General features: G+C 36.9%; 1 protein-coding gene across 1 annotated transcript in view; it reads right to left on the bottom strand.

Annotated features, from left to right (window-relative positions):
* Positions 1 to 1,722: 1,722 nt before the first annotated feature.
* PDZD8 (PDZ domain containing 8) overlaps positions 1,723 to 18,230 on the bottom strand; it is a 55,878-nt gene continuing 39,370 nt past the window's right edge. The window contains exons 4-5 of the mRNA XM_080347837.1: positions 5,140 to 5,302; positions 1,723 to 3,978 (exon numbers count right to left, since the gene is read on the bottom strand). Coding sequence (XP_080203963.1) covers positions 1,784 to 3,978; positions 5,140 to 5,302 — 2,358 coding nt within the window. The 3' untranslated portion in view covers positions 1,723 to 1,783. The remainder of the gene's footprint in view (positions 3,979 to 5,139; positions 5,303 to 18,230) is intronic.

Here is an 18,230-nt window from a genome sequence, read left to right on the forward strand (position 1 = left end):
CTCAAGCAAGTACAGGTTAAATAACTTTTAGTCAATAAGGGAAGCTAATTTTGTGCGATTATTTGCTGAAGCTTAATTTCCAAAGTGTGGCACATGCCCGTTTTAGCATGGATAGTGTTTTCCATACATCGACTAAATAAGTATCAACTGCCCAGAACTCACAAAAAAGTGCAAGTAGTTGCATGAGTGGAAGTAACCGTTGCCTTTAGAAGCACAAGTACGCTTTTCCATCTGTGAAAACCATCGCTTCTCAATTTTGCCCATCACAAAATAAACTGAGAAGCAAATTGAATCGAGAGGTACATTACAGACTGCCTGAAAATTTCAATGAGTTATTTTACCATCTTAGATTTAACTCCATTTCTACAAAGGCATTTTCTTTTCTACTACCAGTGATAATGACACCAGTATCCAACACAGTACCTAAAATAAAGATGATATTTTATATGGCATTTCTATACACAGAAGATGAAACAAATACATGTTTACAGAACATAAATAAGAACAACAGCCTTAGCCAGGTGATGCTAAGATCCACAGTTTACAAATAGCACAAGACCAGATAGTTCTTTGCAAAAGCTGCTGGCTGAAATTCTTCCTCATCTCTACTAGACTCACTTATTTTGACTCAAATGAAACATGTTATATACACTATAAGACATTTTCCTGACAAAGATGATCCTTCTGCTCAGACTCTCTCGTCTGAGAAGCTGAATGCGACTTACCACTATATGATTACTCAGAAGTGTTGAGAGAACACATTTAGCTATTTTGTAAAGTATTTTGTACCTTAAGCTCTCTGAAATGATAAGATAAAGTCTGCAGCAAAATACCATTTTTTCTTAAATTACTTAAACCATCATTCCATGCTTTTTCATAGAATGCAATGAAACCTCCAACTCTTATGAAGAACAATTTTCCTCTGTCAGCTTATCACATAATACAACAATACTTCAACATACAATTTTTTCTGGAAGGCAACCAGCCTCTTACTTCAAAAATATTCCTAATTAAATTATTATGAGATATTGGTATGTACTTTGATATCTAGTATTATTCAACCAGGATACAATAGCCCAAATTTCTAAGGAGAACTTATTTTCTTTTAGCATAGCATTACTATATTTCATGTTAATTACAAACTATGAAAAGTTATTGTATTTAACAAAAATATGAAAACAAGTGATATGCAATGTTAGCTTCAGGAAATATTAATAACAGACAAAATGAAAGACTTTTTTTTGCTTTCGTGATATGTTTGGCAAAAAAATACACAACCATCCAGAAGATGTACAGTAACAGTGATCAACGTTTTAAAGCCTGGTCCCTCACTGACTTCTGGGTCAGTCATCAGCTCAGGTATGCAACAAGCTTATCATTTCTTCGTCATACAATGGAAACTAAACATTTTGAAAATCCTGGCAGTGTCCTGTTGAAAACATTAACGCAAAAATAAAAGGTGGGGGAAGAGGGCAAGTAATACATTAAGGACACCACACATTGTGAAATGATAAGGTTACATAATTAGAAAAAGTAAAAATAACTTATTAAAAATAAATTTCCAATATAAACCCCAAAATGCAGTTTTAACCAGCCAGCTTAACAAAATGATGGTGCTGTAGCTGGAGAAGAACCATTATTAGCTGTACTCTTATACAGGCAAATAACTGTGGAGAAGCAGGACATGTACATTATACCAGTGTTTTAATTTCATTTGTGTGTTTGTAATTAAGTGCAAAGTATTATTTTCGTCCATTTTTTTCAATGCCTAAATATGTAAATATCAGTCTACCGATTGAGGTGGATCAACTGCTTCTTCCGATACGATGTTGATTGTTGGCGCCTCCGTCAGACTGACATCTTCGTTTTCCACTTCTTCTGCTACATTGGGTTCCTCCGAATCTTTCGTCACCCTTTTGGCCTGTCGCTCCACCGACAAGTTCTCCAAAGACTCGATATCCTCAATGCCCGCTCTGTAGTGGATCATCAGCAGCGTCAGGGCCTGCAGTCTTTCCCCTGACTTGGCCAGCGCAGCAGAAATCAACGCTTTTTTCCTTGCGTCGGTTGCCTCTCTTTCTTCTTTAACAAGCGAATTATTGTTTTCCAGCTCATGATCTATCTCATTCTGCAGCTTATCCAACATAAACTCCAATTTCTGAAAACGCTCCTCTGTGGGTAAACTTCTGTAGAGATCGCGTCCAATTTCTTTAACGGCGATGAAGACGCTATCGTCCAGACCCCCCTCCTTTCGGACCAACTTTATCCCGGTACCTGTCGCACGCTTGGAAGGGCTGCTCGGCCCACTGATTTCAGTATCGCTGCTTTCATTATCAGAAGTGTTTGGTGTGTGCTTTGGTGAAGGTTCTACCACCTCTGTTCCTGGGTCAGAAAGGCGAGCTTTGGGGACTTGACGAAGGTTTAAGAAGCGGGTGCTTGTATTGAAGAATTGCCTGGTGAAACCTGCAGTTCTGTTAATGGATTTGGATTCAGAATCGACACGAGAGGACGCGGCTTGGGGAGCCGCTTGTCCTTCCGCTCCACCTCCCACAGTTCGATCAAGTCGCTTTTCAGCTTCTACACAAAAAGGTGTCTCAGTAAGACATTTTTCTTGACATTTTTTGTGGCAAACGTAAGCACAGAGCATACACTGTGAAGCCGCTTTAGTCCATACTTTCTTTTTGCAGTAATCACACCAAGTTGGATTCTGAAAGTGAGTATCTTGAAACTTATGCTTGTTCTCTGGGAGAACAACTGGCCCCAAATAAGAATCCTCTTTCTGAACTGCACGAGCTTCTTCTTCCAATGGACATTCATTTTCTTTCTCCAGGAGAAAGCTTGAATCATCCGCTTCACCCTCTTTTAAACATTTGAAGTGTAAAGTTACATCGCCATAACGAAATTTTTCATCAAATCCTTTAAGTGTTGTCAAATTCCTCAATGCTGTTCTAGTGACTGCTGCTTTCGGTCGAGGAGCAGCCAGCTTAAATGTTCTAGTATATTCCATCGAGGATGTAGCTATACAATCAAAAGCAATTTCTTCAAGTTTTATGCTTGCATATCCTAAGCAGATAAAACAACCTACTTTGAGAGGGTCTCTGCACCACAGTGCAACATTAAGGTATTTATGGTGTCCTTCTACTTCAAATAGACAGGAGGATGTTCTTGTCCTTGGCCATCGGCCTTGCAGGACTTTATAAGGAATTTCTGGTGATTCCCATGTGTGATGATCATCTCCACCATCTTTGTAACTGCGTGCATTTTCTGAAAGTCCATCTTTTAAATTATCTTGTTTTGGTGCTGTTATTACTTTCGATACCGTTGGGTCTTCTATTTGATCATTATTCTTTACTACTTTCTCCGTACATTTATCTCCGTTATTTGTAGGTGGAGGTGGCCTCTCTGGTTTTTCAGAAGATACACCTGCAGTTTCTCCCAGATTTTGAGTTTCACTAGTAGGCAAAACAGTCTTACTTTGTGGCCTAGGTGGCACAGGAGGCTTAGTACTGGATCCTTGGGATTGTTTACCTGATTGCTGTGATGCATCTGAACTCTCACTAGTTTTGGGTGTTGACACTTTAGCTGCATCTTTTTCTTGCGTTTTCGATGTTGTCTGATAACTTCCTAATGGTATTTTTCGATTCAGAATCGGAGATATAGTTCCGAGTGGTTTAGCAGCGAGCATTACTGCCGAACGTTTGGGACTCGGAATTGTTGGCAGTTCTTCTTTTTGTTCAGGTGATTCAGAAGCTAATTCCTCAAATTCTGAATCAAAATCTCTGTTATCAACATCAGCTGATAAACCAGCTTGGTCATCTTCTGGCTGTGTCAAGAACGCAGAGTCTTCCAATTGTCCAAATCCATCCTGCAGTGCTGAACCGTGCTGATTGTAGCCAACGGGCCTTTCATAAAAGACTACAACTCTGTCCCCAGCCTGTCGAATGAGCTTCAACACTTGCACAGTGGATGTGATTTTAACACCTATAAAAAGACAGAAATTGTTAGATTTGAAAACATGGTAACAATTTAAATGGCCAAAACCAGTTGACAAATACATTTAGATCTTTAGTAGTGAGCAACAGTATTATTACCACTAACAGAGGAAATAAATTATGACAGAAGAGCTGAACGTAACAGCTGGATCATTCGCCTACTATAATGTTTAATTTACTCCCACAATATTCAGCAGAATAGAGAAAACATGCATTATTTCTTAACGATCATAAACAGGCTCCTATCTGCTCCTTCCACTAAGCTGATTAGCCACTGTTCTCCTTTATGGTTTATTTGTCCTTCTGTCCACTCTCCTATTCTTAAGTTTAATGCTGTAATATTTCCACTATCAGTTTCTCATTATGATCTAATTTTCTGTTGGTGATATGGTCCATATAAAACATAAGTATTGAAACAGTCTAATTTTAAGTTGTAGAACATAAGTTAGTATCAATTCACTTCATAACTTCCAGCAATTTCAACAGAATCTTTATTAAAAACCCACAACCCCCTCCCTCACAAAAGTCAAGGATAATGCTGCATTGAAGAAAAACTGATCTGCCAGTTACAATTTGAATACGAGACTCTCAGACTAGATTTCTAAAAAAATACATAGGCTCCTACATATCAAAGCTCACAAAAATTGATACTGAAACAAAAAAATACTATTGAATATTCAGCAGATCTTCTTGGGTCATTTTGACATGTCAGACAACATACTCAAAAGTATGTTTCTACTATTTTTTCCTTACTCTACTTCGTACATTTATGTTAACTGCTGAGTATGCAAGCCTAGGATGTAAAATAATATGGTTTTCTTTGTAAACTAAGGACATTTTGTAACATCACTGGAAGAAACTAAGTAGAGAAGCTCACAGCATCACTACTAGAGCAGTTAAAACATATTTACATTCAAATGTTTATTCAACTTTATTTTTGCTTTTACCTTGCAAAGACTAAAATATGAAAGGAAATTAATCAAGTGAATGATAAGCTTAAGTGGCCATAAATAACACAAATGTTGGCTTTTATTATGAGTGCTGGGCATAACTGTAATTGTTGAGAAAAGCGGTCTGGTTGAACTGCCTGCAGACACGTCCACCCCATTTGCAAGACGACCCTAAATTTGAACACTGCCATATTACTCACTGCCAATTGCCAGCAGTCTGTCTCCCCTCTGTAGATCAGCAGCTGCAGCGGGTGAGTTCGGAGTCACGGTTTCGATGACAACGTGTCCTGCATCGTCTTCCTTGGACTGCACAAGGCGGAGCGTGAGCCCAACGCTTTGCAGGTTCCCTTTCACTAGCTCTGCCTAGAAAGAAAGAAATTAGGAGTTAAGAGTATGTTGATTAGGCTCGCTGCAGGGATTCATGGTTACTAGTGGTCTTGTTTAGAATAAAATTACATTAGGACATCCATTGCCTTCAGGGAGCAGATCATCACAGAATGGATTCACTATCAGTCTACACCTTGGAAGAAAGACAGAACTAAATGTCACCAGTTCTGAAGAACCAAATATGCCCGAACTATAAAGCAGTGTAAGGAATTGTCAGCAAAATAAATATATATACATGTATATTTATATATTCGTTCACCTGTTCAATAGTACATATACTAACAATACTGAGCTAGTCCGTGCAAATACAGCTCAGCAGGAATAGCAATACATGGCTCATTTTCACCAAAAGCCCCAGTCATAACAAAGCTACAAACACAACCTCATCACCCATTTTATCAGAAAGTTCTATTAAAAGGAGCACTGTACCATCAACCTAGGTCTCGCTTTGAATATACCACATTTATGTTATAAAAACCTGTTCCTATGAGGAGCTCTTCAGTAGTCTATGCAAAAGGTGTTTGGAGTTAAAAAGCTATTATGTGCTTACACATTGCTAAAGTATTGTTTAGAACAAACCTAAATTAACAACAGCCTAAGACTTTTCTTCAAAGGCTCAGAACCCTTTCTTCATACTTATATTGCAAGATAAAATTTAACTCAAAAACCTCAAATATCTTCTTAAAGAAATGACTGAGATACAATCTCTGCAGTAGAGTTTCACCCCACACTCATGCAGAGATCTATTACTGAAGAATAAATCTACCTAGTGACCAACTGCTTACACATGTCAGTGTCTGAGATCTTTGACAACCTTTTTCTTAAAAAAAGACTGTCCTCAATTAATGAAAAACAAACAAACCAACACCAAAGCCAAAACCCCAAACCACTGAAACACACCGCACAACTTTACTAAAGGACATTCCTTCTGGACTGTTTCACATGACACCGTATTGTCACTCCACCGAAGTCTGTTTGAAAGGGGAACTCGGTCTGTTTCAGCTCCGAGGAGAAATTAAAATGCTATACTAATTATCAATTTGCTTTGGAACAGCATTGAGTTTGAAGAAGCAAACTTTTATTAACTTTCTAAGCTTTGCCACTAACCTCCTGCATCTCCCATTATCACTTAAAGATAGTATTTTCTCTTAAGCTTTATTAACATGTCTATTACAAATGCCCAGTAATGTAAGCAAGAGTAAGACAATAATTTATAAGCTTAGCTGTAATACCAAGATTAAAGGTTCCTCTATAGTGCAAACAAATAAATAACTGCCTACAGAAACAATTGTGGTAGGTTTGTTTTTTAATTTTAATTAAGGTTATTCCCATTTACACCAAAAACCTCCGATGCATAATTAAACTGTTCACCGCTCCAAAGCGGTGTTAAAAAACAAAGAAAAAAATAGAAATACCTGTGGAAGGAAAGAGATTTATTTTAAGGAAAAGAATTATCACCCTGCTTTAGTCGCTTATTTATAGATAATATGGCTTTAAGTTAGTTCACGAATGTTGGACATGCTGTATGGAAACATCATGAACAATTATTACAATTTAAAACACTAATATTTTAACTGTCAGGAACACAAATGATGTGAATTTGCTGTGGCAGAATACAAACCTGCAACAAAAATTCCTTCCAAAATCACTCCCCTATGTAGTTCTGCATATTATTATCAAACAAAGAGGTCATTATTCCTGGGATTTGCCAGAGTCTAAGCACTCAAATCTCAATTTTCTTATGATTTTTTTCCTTAAAAGTCTTGCTCTAAATGATTCAGGTTGGAAAAAGACTTCCAAATCCTTCTGTTTGAATAGATAATGAAACTATCGTAACGATGGTCAGAAAGTAAACTCCCAGTTAAGGAATACTGACAAACATTCATATTAGAGACCCTGCCTTTCATTAGTCCACTGAACTACAAAGCCCTTATGGAAGAGAATTTCAGGAAAGAAATGGATCATTAAGCAGGAGAGAAAAACAAACTAACAAATAAACAAAAACCTCAAACACAATTATTTTTTTCTTAACACCAAGTTATTCTGGTCATTTAATTACACTCCTTTAGTGATACATCTATTTTGACAATATAGAGTTTCTTCCAAAATCCTGTATCAATTCTGGATCTTAATGCCCAGAACTGGCATTAATTAATTAGACATTTTAAAGGCATGGCTCACAAAAGATGGACAGTCTTAGCTTTGCATCACTGCTTTAAGTATTTTTACAACATGAGGCAACTCTTGTGCAACTCTTGAGGAGACCAGAAAAATACCCAAGTGCTGAAGGCCACCGGCCACCATAACACTTGTACAGGAGCCACCTCATGCAAACCTACTTTCCTTTACAGCTGGATTTTCTCATCCAGTCAAAGAGCAGCACACAGAAGTCCTAATGTTTCTAAAGATCCGTTCCTCAGAAAGCAGTGAGTCCTGTTTGAAAAAGAGAATGTCGGAAGGAAAATAGGAGCTGGTACGGCAACATCTAGTGGTTTGAAGAAAGGCAGCAGTGAGCTCTGACCACAGCAAACTGCACAATGAGCGAAATACGGGAAAAAGGCATAATTAAGAAGTAAAAGGAGGGAAAAAAAGGTTACCAAAAGCTTTCTTACAGTTTGTCAGTACAGACCCTCGTCCTAGGCAGCTTCCTTTGACTCCAAAGACAACTTTGCGCAGAGCTCGGCGGTGGGTGACTTCACAGTGAAAATATTTCTCTACTGTAAAACACCCTGGAAGCCTCCGAGGTGACCCCCAGCATTTCACCCTTCCCTCCTCCTCGGGGCGAGACCACAGAAAAGAACCGAGGGACGGCTGGGACCAAGGACACAACGGTATCTCTGCACATTTGGCTCCCATGCAGGGACACCGACCATGGATTGCAGCCCGTACGACCCGTAAGCAAGGAGAGTCCCGATATTCCATCAGGATCCGACGGAAAGCATTTTTTTTTTGAAGGAAAACGCCTTTGAACGTAACAAGCAAAGTTCATCTCAGATTTTTATTAACTTTGGCTGCAGTCACAAGCTCGCTCACAAAGTAAATTCATTTTATTTATCAACCCAAACCAGATGAATAGTTCCCTTGATTTTTCTTTCTGGCAACTCCAGGTTTCACCAAGTAACACCACAATATCTCAGGCTGCAGTGCAGGCAAATACTATTTCAAGCTCTCAAACACCCCCCCAGCCCAACAAGTTCACTCACAAACCCAAGCATCTTCATACAACCAGCACAGCTACTTTATGCCTTTCTGCCTCTCCCTCAAATTAAATCTTGATAGTAAATGTGAAGAGCCAAATATCTACTGGAACATGAAACATCACAAGGATAAAAAAAATATAAATCTATAAATACATAAAAATATATAAATATATTATATATTATATATATATATATAAGCTAAATGACATAGACGTTAGAAGAAAATTGCTGATAATGAACAGACATTGTTTGCTATAAGGGAGAAAAATTAACAGCTATGCCTAGGAGAAAGGGGAATTGTAACCAGCTACCTATACCTTCTTAGAGCAAGTCTATTTTAATTTGATCTAATTAATAGGTCTGTTTTACTAGTTCTTGCAAACCTTCATAGTTACTTTAAGGAGAAAGACAAAGCAAATAATACCATATGCTTGTCAGTGAAAGGCATAAATTCAGAGTAACTTATACTGAACCGTGTCATAGAACTCAAAATGTACCTTTTCATGAAAAGGTGAGCAATCCCCAGACTATTTATGAAATACTTGTTGAGACTAAGATGCAGCAAAACAGCAATTACTGCCTTAGGGGGGGAAAAAAAAGTAATTTCCTTCATATTTTATTATTCAGGAAAACAGCAACAACAAAGAAGAGGACCCAAGATGTCCATTTACATTAAAATTAATATAATATTTTGATGTGAGGCTGTGAATGCCTGACTTTTACAGAACAAAGTCTATAAGCATTGATTTCACAATACAGGCTGTAGTTCATTTATATGCAGTGTGTGAGCTGTGGAACAGAACCCACCGATACCTTCCGCTCAGTATTGGAATTACGCTCTGGAAATACAATGAAGCAGAAAATTATGCCTCATAGCCTTTCCTTACCTCAGCCTTGTCATTTTGAAAACCTAGCAGATGTTGGATGTCAGTGAAAAATCAATTTCTTCAACCTTTTTTAACATACTGATACTGAATAACACAGCAAAGTGATAATTCTGAAGTTTATAGCGTGCTAATACCATTTAAATGGATGAATATTTAGATTAGTGTCAATATAGGATGCAGTTTTAATCTTCAAATACTTCATTAAATGATCACTCTGAAACAATCTGCAAATACAAAAGGATTATAAATAAAGATCCCTCATAGGCAGACAAATATGATGCCATCTCATTTACTATGTGCTTCCAAAACCGTACCTACAAAGTTATTTTCGAATACACAGGCACTTCCCTTCAGAATTTTTAAGACAACACATAATAAATAAGATTAATCTATAAATACGAAAATCACAACATCTGGAAAAGTACATACGATAATCTCTTACTAGTTGTGTAACATAATTCAGCTAAACTTTAGAAACTATTAGATGCATACAAAAATAAAAAGTAACAAAATTAAGCCACAGCATGATAATTAGAGCATAAGGCTTTTGCTTTTAAGCCAAATGACTTATTTTCAGGAACTAAAACAGAAATTGTTTTTTGAAAGCTTTCTTTTATTCTCTAACTAGCATTTCATATTGGTGTAACTGTTTGTTAACATTAACATAATAAAGCTTTGTTAAAAACAAGTAGTAAGTATTTTACATTCTTTTGAATAAACACTAAGAAAAGGTTGATCAAACACATAAGAAATGTCACTTCATTGACTTTACATCAACTACAGAACAATATTTCTACAGCTATTTCTTATTCCCTATCAATGATATTTAACATACTGTATATATCACAGATTGACACCATGACAGTGTTGTATTGTAGACAAAAAACCCTTACTTTTTTCCAGCTCATTAGAATTACTACAGTGGTTTCTATGTATTCTTGGAAGGTACGGTCTGATGTGTTTTGGGGAAAAAAGAAGAGAGAATGGCTGTGAATACGCCTGTAAAGTATCACTTTCTTCCAGACAACCCTGCATGCTGAGAGGAAAGAATATTTCATGCCAAAAAAAACCCAAAACATTGGAGTATAAAACTAGGAAGCTGTTGCTTCTATTCTGAAGGCTCGGATATATGTATTATTTAAAAAAAAAGGGTTGGGCGTATATCTTTAAAATATGGATTTTAACATTATTGCTTTTTTCAGCCCTATTACTGAACGCAGTAATATGACCTGCACAGCAAAGCGACTGCTCGATTATTTATACAGAGAGGAGTCAGTGAGAGGAAACAGGTATCACTAATCTCACAATACGCTCCTTAGTAACATGACTCAAAAAAGGGGAAAAATAAAAATTTCCGAGGATTTCCATCTATGCTTTAGAGAAGTTGATGTTTCTCTTCTCTCTGTGACACAGCCCTGAAGCCCAAAACTACGGGGCCAGAGCACCACAAGCCTTTTCCAATTTCTTCTCCATTCCTCCCCTCCCCACAGCAGAACAAGCCCTGAAATGTTCTGGGGAAATAGTGAAGAAAAACTTTTACAGAAATAGTCTTGATGCCAGAAACCCTTTAATTTCCCAGGCACAGAGAAAACTCCCAACAGAGAGAGGAGAAAGTTTTCTGAGCATCTGAGAGCTTGTCGTGTTCTTGGGATGCTTAGATGTTCAGTAGTCAATAAGATATGTATTGATTATCAGTTGTAAACTGTGTTCACTCTTATGTCATACACATATGTAGATGTATTAGATATATACACATGGTTGCACAAAAATCTGTTAATAACTATTTAAAAAACCCCAAAATTGGTTCATAAACTCTGTGTGTTGTGTGCATTCAAATATACTGCAAGACCAGATACAAACCCAGAAAGAAGAAACCCAGGAACCGGCTACCAAAATTCTCATGTGCCTCCCACTCCATCTTTTAGTTTCCTTTAGCAGTGAAAATGTACTTCTGAAAGTATCAGAAGATTTTTTTTTACAAACCAAAACCCATGAGTTACATTCATATTTATAGAATAGCTACACATGACAAATAATAAGAAACTTTTCTCTGTAAGACAATTGACACAGAAAATTGACTCTTTTTAACAGTTATTTTCTTTTCTACTAGAAACAGATATTAATTACAAACCACTATTAAGAAAAAATCTAATGCAAAAGACTACATACTAGCTACTTAAAACATCAGTATATTTCACACCTAGAAGCCATACTGTGTTCTAAGAAACAAACATATATTAGGAAACACAAATACACACTTGGAAACTAGTTTTCTGTTTTGCAGATTATTTTGTTCATAGAATGTGTTTCCTAAGACTGCTTGACTAAAAATCTGATTTTTGTTTCCAGAATTGAACCTAAATCCTTAGATGTAAAGTTGTTACTGCTCCAAAACCTGTATCAAGACTTCCATGATAATGATTATCACACTTTTTCTTGCTATGCGATGCTCCCTCCATACTAAAGAAACATAGGAACAAGGAAACAGAGGAACCCCATAGCCAGAGCAGAAAGCATCAGCAGCTGATGCTCAGACCCACGCACCTTTCCATTCCTGCTCCCCTTTGCTAAGAGTAATAAAACCAACCAACCCAAACCCCCACAAGCACACAACACATGAAACACCTTTCCCTTCAAAAGACCCAGTACATTTACTGGCATCTGGAAATGGCCAGTGAGCAATTGGTTCTTACAATCTCATGTCACCAAAATATAGACAAGTATACGCTGACTTCAAACCTGTTAGTCCATATCGGATGCCCAACGAGTCGGCCCAAGATGAATTATCCCACTCGGATACTGAGGCAGCACTAAATCTTAGCACAGGTAAGTTAGTACTGCTGATTGTGTCAGGTGCATATTTTCTGCTGCTTTAAGAGTACATATCTCTGATTTTCACCGTTTTCCACTGTTATTAATCTCTTCTTGTCCATATCAAATATCTTCGCACACGACAGAATTTTCTGCAAGCGATGCTTGAAGGAGTTTTTAAGGGACAGGACTTCCCACGAATGAGTATGTCACATTTTAGCCACCCCAACTAAACAAATATTGGTTGGTGTTTAACGTGGCACACACTTTGTTTAATCAAATGGCATCATTAATGAAAAAGTCTGTACAGAAAATGTGTCACAGAGAAATGAGACTCATAAGGAATGGAGTCAGTGCCTCTGCTTTACCAGCAAGGTCTGGAATAGTCACCAGCTTTGCTTTTTGTGGAATATTGGGAACAAAAGAGATTTTTTAATAACAATAAAACAGTGAAAAAATGGAACTTGGATGTTAGACCTTTTGCTGTTAGATTTTCCAGCTGTGTGAAATGTGGTATGGGGAGACAACTATCTCAGATAAAGGATTTAGTCTTCATGATTTTATTCTTTTTTTAAATAAACTTAGTTATGGATAAATTTATTGAGATACTCTTTACTAGTCATCCCATATAGTAAGCTAGTGGGCCTCATTTTCTGTTCTACATGATATCTTGTAAAAACCAAAAAATATAAGTTACAAAATATGACGGTAATTTCATTCTGAAGTGAGTTACATATTGGAGGAAGACTGTATTTAAAATAATCATTCATTAAGGCCACAATACCACAAATGTTACGCACATGTTTAACTTAATCTGAAATATTTGTGACAATTCGTGATAGTTAAACATCCGCATGTCCCCTCGATGAGCACTAAAAACATTTGACACCAGTAAAATCCAGAACAGGCTAGTTAGCCAACAAAATAGGAGCTACATCTTATTTTCAGCAGTACTTCTGACGCATTGCACGTACTATTTTACTAAACTACGACTAAAAACTGTACTTTCCAGTTGTACAGCGAAACAGGTTGTGTGACATGCAGAAAGTCGGCTGTTCAGCAATTATCACGAATTGCTGAGGCATTCTTGCTAAACAGCAATTACATGAGCTGAATGGAGGAGTTAAAGGCAAACAAGGCAGCAGAAAGCCTGCATTTAACTTCAAAGTGTCAGAAGCAGGTAAACCGCAGACCTTTGGTTTTATGTGGAGCTCTTCTTTGGAGAGCAATTTAGTACAAACACCGATGTAGCTGCTCTTTAAGTGCTCTTACTCACTGACATCCTTTTAGTCTTTATTAAACCCAACTGTGATGATTTCCTTTGGCCCTGAAAAAAATTGAAAAGATTGATTTTTTTTTTCCCCCCTTTAAATCTTATATCACCATTTATGTCTTTGATAGAACAAAGGCTTCCTCCAATATTGCTTAAGCATGACTCAGTCATCACATAAATAGTTCTTAAAAAACTCAGGTAGTCTAATAGCAAATACTGAAATATGGTTACTGAAACTGGATATGAAAAGAAAAAGCAAACAAACAGAAAGTTCATTAATAATACAGTGTGTGACACTGAACCAATAAAAAGTTTAGGTAGTTAATGATTTTCTTTGCATAAGGTTTTATGAATTGCTGCAATGCAAATTACAGATACAGGAGATTAATGAGAGCGTAAGAGTTTGTGCACTGTGAGTGTGTGCACGTGAGGTCAGACAGCCCAGGGTTTCATTTGGCTCTTCTGAGGGGAAGGAAGAAAATGAAAAACATATTCAAGCGTATATGTTAAGAGTAAAGCCTCTAAACCAACTAGTACTTATATTTGCATTGAAGTATCCAATTAATATATATAAAACAGGTACTATTAGTCTTTGTGTAATAAATTCAAAAAGTTAGACTATTGGATAAAAGTTCTTGGTAATGGAAATAATATTCATGGTGAAAAGTTTTGTTTTCCATGCAGAAAAAGTGCTTTACAATTCTGACTGTCATACCCAACAGCATTAACCACCTGATTACTGACACAGATATTGCCATCAAAACTAAAAATATGGAAAGTTATTATCCACTGTAGTTACAGTAATATGCATCACAAATGCCAGTTTCCATGGAAGTAAAATATACAATACTGCTTTCTAATGCATACCAATCATAACTCTTAGATCTCACTAATGGGCTTAAAAGTCACATTTCAAAAGGCTTACATTTTTGAAGGAAAAATGTTGCTGGAAAGAAAAAGTGAATTATTTATAGGCTGATTTTATTCTAGACCAGAAAAGTTTGCTGTAGAGCAACAGCGATGCCAATTGCAGACAGTTCCATCTGGAGCACAGCACATCTTCTGAAATGTGCCGGAGCTGCACAAATACTCCTTGCCTGGAAATTTTCAGCAAAACCTCGGGATTTGAGAGGGGAGCAGAATGACGGCTCAAAGTGCTCTGAGGAGGAGCTCGGTGCTGCCCAGGTTGGGGCAGGGCTGGGGGGTCCTGGCTCATCCCCACCTCTCATCCTGCCACCACCCCAACCCAAACAGCATGATCACATTCACCTTTCTACCAGAGCTGAGAAAAACAAGTGGTATCGCTTCTTATTAAAGATGTGATGTAGCTAAGCAATTACTTACAAAACAGCGTGCAAAAATGTTAGAAAATCATACTCTTACAAACAAAACATTATTATTTCAGGTAACGCAAATGACACCCTTAGTAATAATGTAGTCAAAGCAACAGGGACCTCAAATGTACCTAGAACCAACAATTTGAAAAATCAGAGGACTGAATTGAACACAGTTATTTCTGCACTGCATAAACATACCATCTTCTTGACAACTGTTAACATTTCTCACCAATATTAACAGCTAGATGGCTATTAAAGAAAAGCACAGGCACAAATAATATCTGTCACGAACTGATCACTTTTCAGGCTCCTCTGTTGCCACAGAACTAGCTAAACCTATATGAACTAAAGTAGATGCAGTCAAAAGATTCATCATCATAACAGCTCCTCAGAGATTAAACAGAAGGTCCGTCTGTACCAAAATGAAGCTCCTGTCACATACAACCCCCAATCCCCACCCTTTCCCTGGCAAAAACCAGGAGATCACTTTTCCTCTGAAATTCAACATTAACAAGGCCAGAAGAGATGAGGATTTATATGTAGCTTATTCTGAATAGCTGCTATAAGGCAGCCACGGTTTTGTATATAATCATCTTTCTCGACATAGCAAAGCAGCCAAACCACACCAAGTTGTTTTCAATTAAAGTTCTGGACAAAACATTGCAGTACAAACACACAACTACATAACCAGTAAAGATTTCCATGACCATACATCTATTTCTGGTTATTTTGTTGAACACATCACATCAAATCAATTTCTTTATGGTTATAGGGCACAAGTCACTGCCAGGCAGTGAAACAGCAGCTCCATGTCACATCTAATTAGAAGCACCAAGACGACAGCACACCTAGAAGCCAGATTTTCATACTGTTACCGTCCATCACTTATAAAAATTGCCACAACTATTAAACTGAAAATAAATAAATAAATCTTTACACCAACTAAATCAAATACTGACAATTCATTTTGCAAAATAAATCAATACCTACCAGTATTTGCTTTGCACTTGAAGAATATTCTAGTTTTTTTTACCCCCCAAACACACAAAGATCACTTCCCAATATATCTGAAGAATTATTTAGAAAGTTAACATTAGCTGTAAATTGGAACCAACATGCTATCAAGCTTTGCAATCTCGCTTCTATAAATGCTCCATAAAGATCCAAAGGTCTCAATCTTTCACAGAATGGTTTGGAAAGGACCCTTGTGTTGCATCTTTTTCTCCGTGTAATCAATGTGATCATATAACTGGCTAACAACCTATCCCCTATAGTTGGATATCTAAGTCACAAGAAAACAGAACTGGTCTAACTACCTAGAGATATTCATATCCTCCATTTCTAGGATATGAAAAAGCTTATTGCAATGGATGGTCTAAAAAGAAAACCAAACAAAACACACTTCGCTATGCTACAAAGATTTCCGCTAACCCTTTGCTCCTGGGATTGTGCATCACCGTGAAGTTCAGTCCTGTTTCTGGCAGAAATCCCTCCCATGATTTACCTCCCCTCATGTATTTCTGGAGGTAACAGAATATACCAAAAAAACAATTTTAGACCCCAAACCACTAGCACTGAAGCATGGAAAAATGCTAAAATACCCCTCCAGAAACAGCTTGTTATGAGTTGAAAAAACATAATTGCAAGAGGAACAAGACACTACCCAGAGTGGAAGTAAAAGTTCATCCATTTTGGCTGGTGTTTTTAAAATACCTTCTGGCTCAGGGAAGCAATATACACCAGTCCCTCCTCTCCCTGTAGTAAGGTAAGGAAAAGAATGAACAGGAAATTATGTCAAACCTAAAAACTACTACTTTTACTTCAGCACTCACTGTAACTTCATATACCCTGGGTTTATACGCTACTATTTTTTAAATTAGCAACAGATCTTATTGATTGCTGGTGAAATATATGAGAAAAATAGCCAGCAAATTTCATAACGCAACATCTTTCCCTTTCCCCTTCTCTCCACCACCAGAAACGGGGCTTGAGACTGCGACCAATTACCTTTAGCAAAGAATTTACAACTCCTTTAATTTAAAAACCAACAAAGAATTAGTCAATACCATAGAATGAATGCAAAATAAATATATTTTTCAAATAAATCATACTGAACTGGGAAGGGGGAGAAGACTGTCAAATGGACATGCACAACAGCAGCTGTTCTTAAGTAGAACTTATTTGTTTAGTTAAAAGTGGTAAATATTTATAAGGTGGCAAAGATCTTTCTACATATTACAGGGATGGAATCTGCATCAGTGCTGAAATCATGAGTTAGTTATTTGATTTCTGAACTACAAATAATTCAGTTTACTTAATAATTTCAATGAACTTTAGCAAATAAAAACCCACTGAAAATTGCATCCAAGAAGATGATGAAAACAATCTGTGCAATATAATTTCAATACTTGATAGCAGACCATGGTACTATACTTTCCTGAGCATCACTGTAAGGCTGCTGGAGGAACAGCCCAAAAATGTCACTGTTCATAAATAGCACATTTAATACCAAGTATTTTAAGTCTGACGTTTCTCTTAAATTGATACTTTAGATATTTGACTTGAAAATGTACAGGTTTAAGAGATTACAGCTCTGTAGAAAAAACAAATGTGCGATGTGATAAATGATGTAATACTTTACAGTAAAAAAAAAAATAAATAGAGCAAAGCTTCAGGATACAAAATTAGAAATTTAATCATTAACTTGCTCCCAATTTGTTATACAGTCACTGAACTCCCACTATAGTTCATGAGAACAATAGATGTGTTAACTCAAAAAAATGTTTGCTTTCACAACCTCTGCAACAAACTAAAAAGCCTAAGAAAAAAGGACCTGAAACATTATATTCAATCAGAGTTTAGGGGGAAAAAAAGGTAAACACACTGTGAATGTAGAAACAGGGAAGAAAGGAAGGATGGAGATGCACAAAGAAATAGATCTGGATTCGAGAACTGCAATCTGCAAGTCCCCGGGTGCAGTACCATGGCACAACACTCCTAATTCTCACATTCCCACAACCTCTGATTATTGAAACTTTATTTGATTTGATTCAACTATCAAGAAACCCATTGCTTACACTCAGATTTTCAACTACCTATTTGTGTACAATGTCACATTTGGGTACTGACCACCATGCACATACTACAATATATTCTACTGGAGAAAAGTATAAAGAATTGTCTTTTTGAGAGACAAAAAAGACCATTTGAGGAGCTAGAAAAGAGAAAAACTATCAGCACAGTGCTCTATTTTTTTACTTAGGAATCTGTTAGCCTGCAATGCCAGAAGACAATCCTAATGAATAAACATGTGTGTTCATCATGCACAGCTTGCCCTTCTTGATGAACTCTCAAAGTTCACAAAAATAGCCTTTGACTTCAATACTTTAATACCAT

This window comes from Nesoenas mayeri (assembly GCF_963082525.1).
Source record: "Nesoenas mayeri genome assembly, chromosome: 7".
In the NCBI taxonomy this organism is placed as follows: Eukaryota; Metazoa; Chordata; class Aves; order Columbiformes; family Columbidae; genus Nesoenas; species Nesoenas mayeri.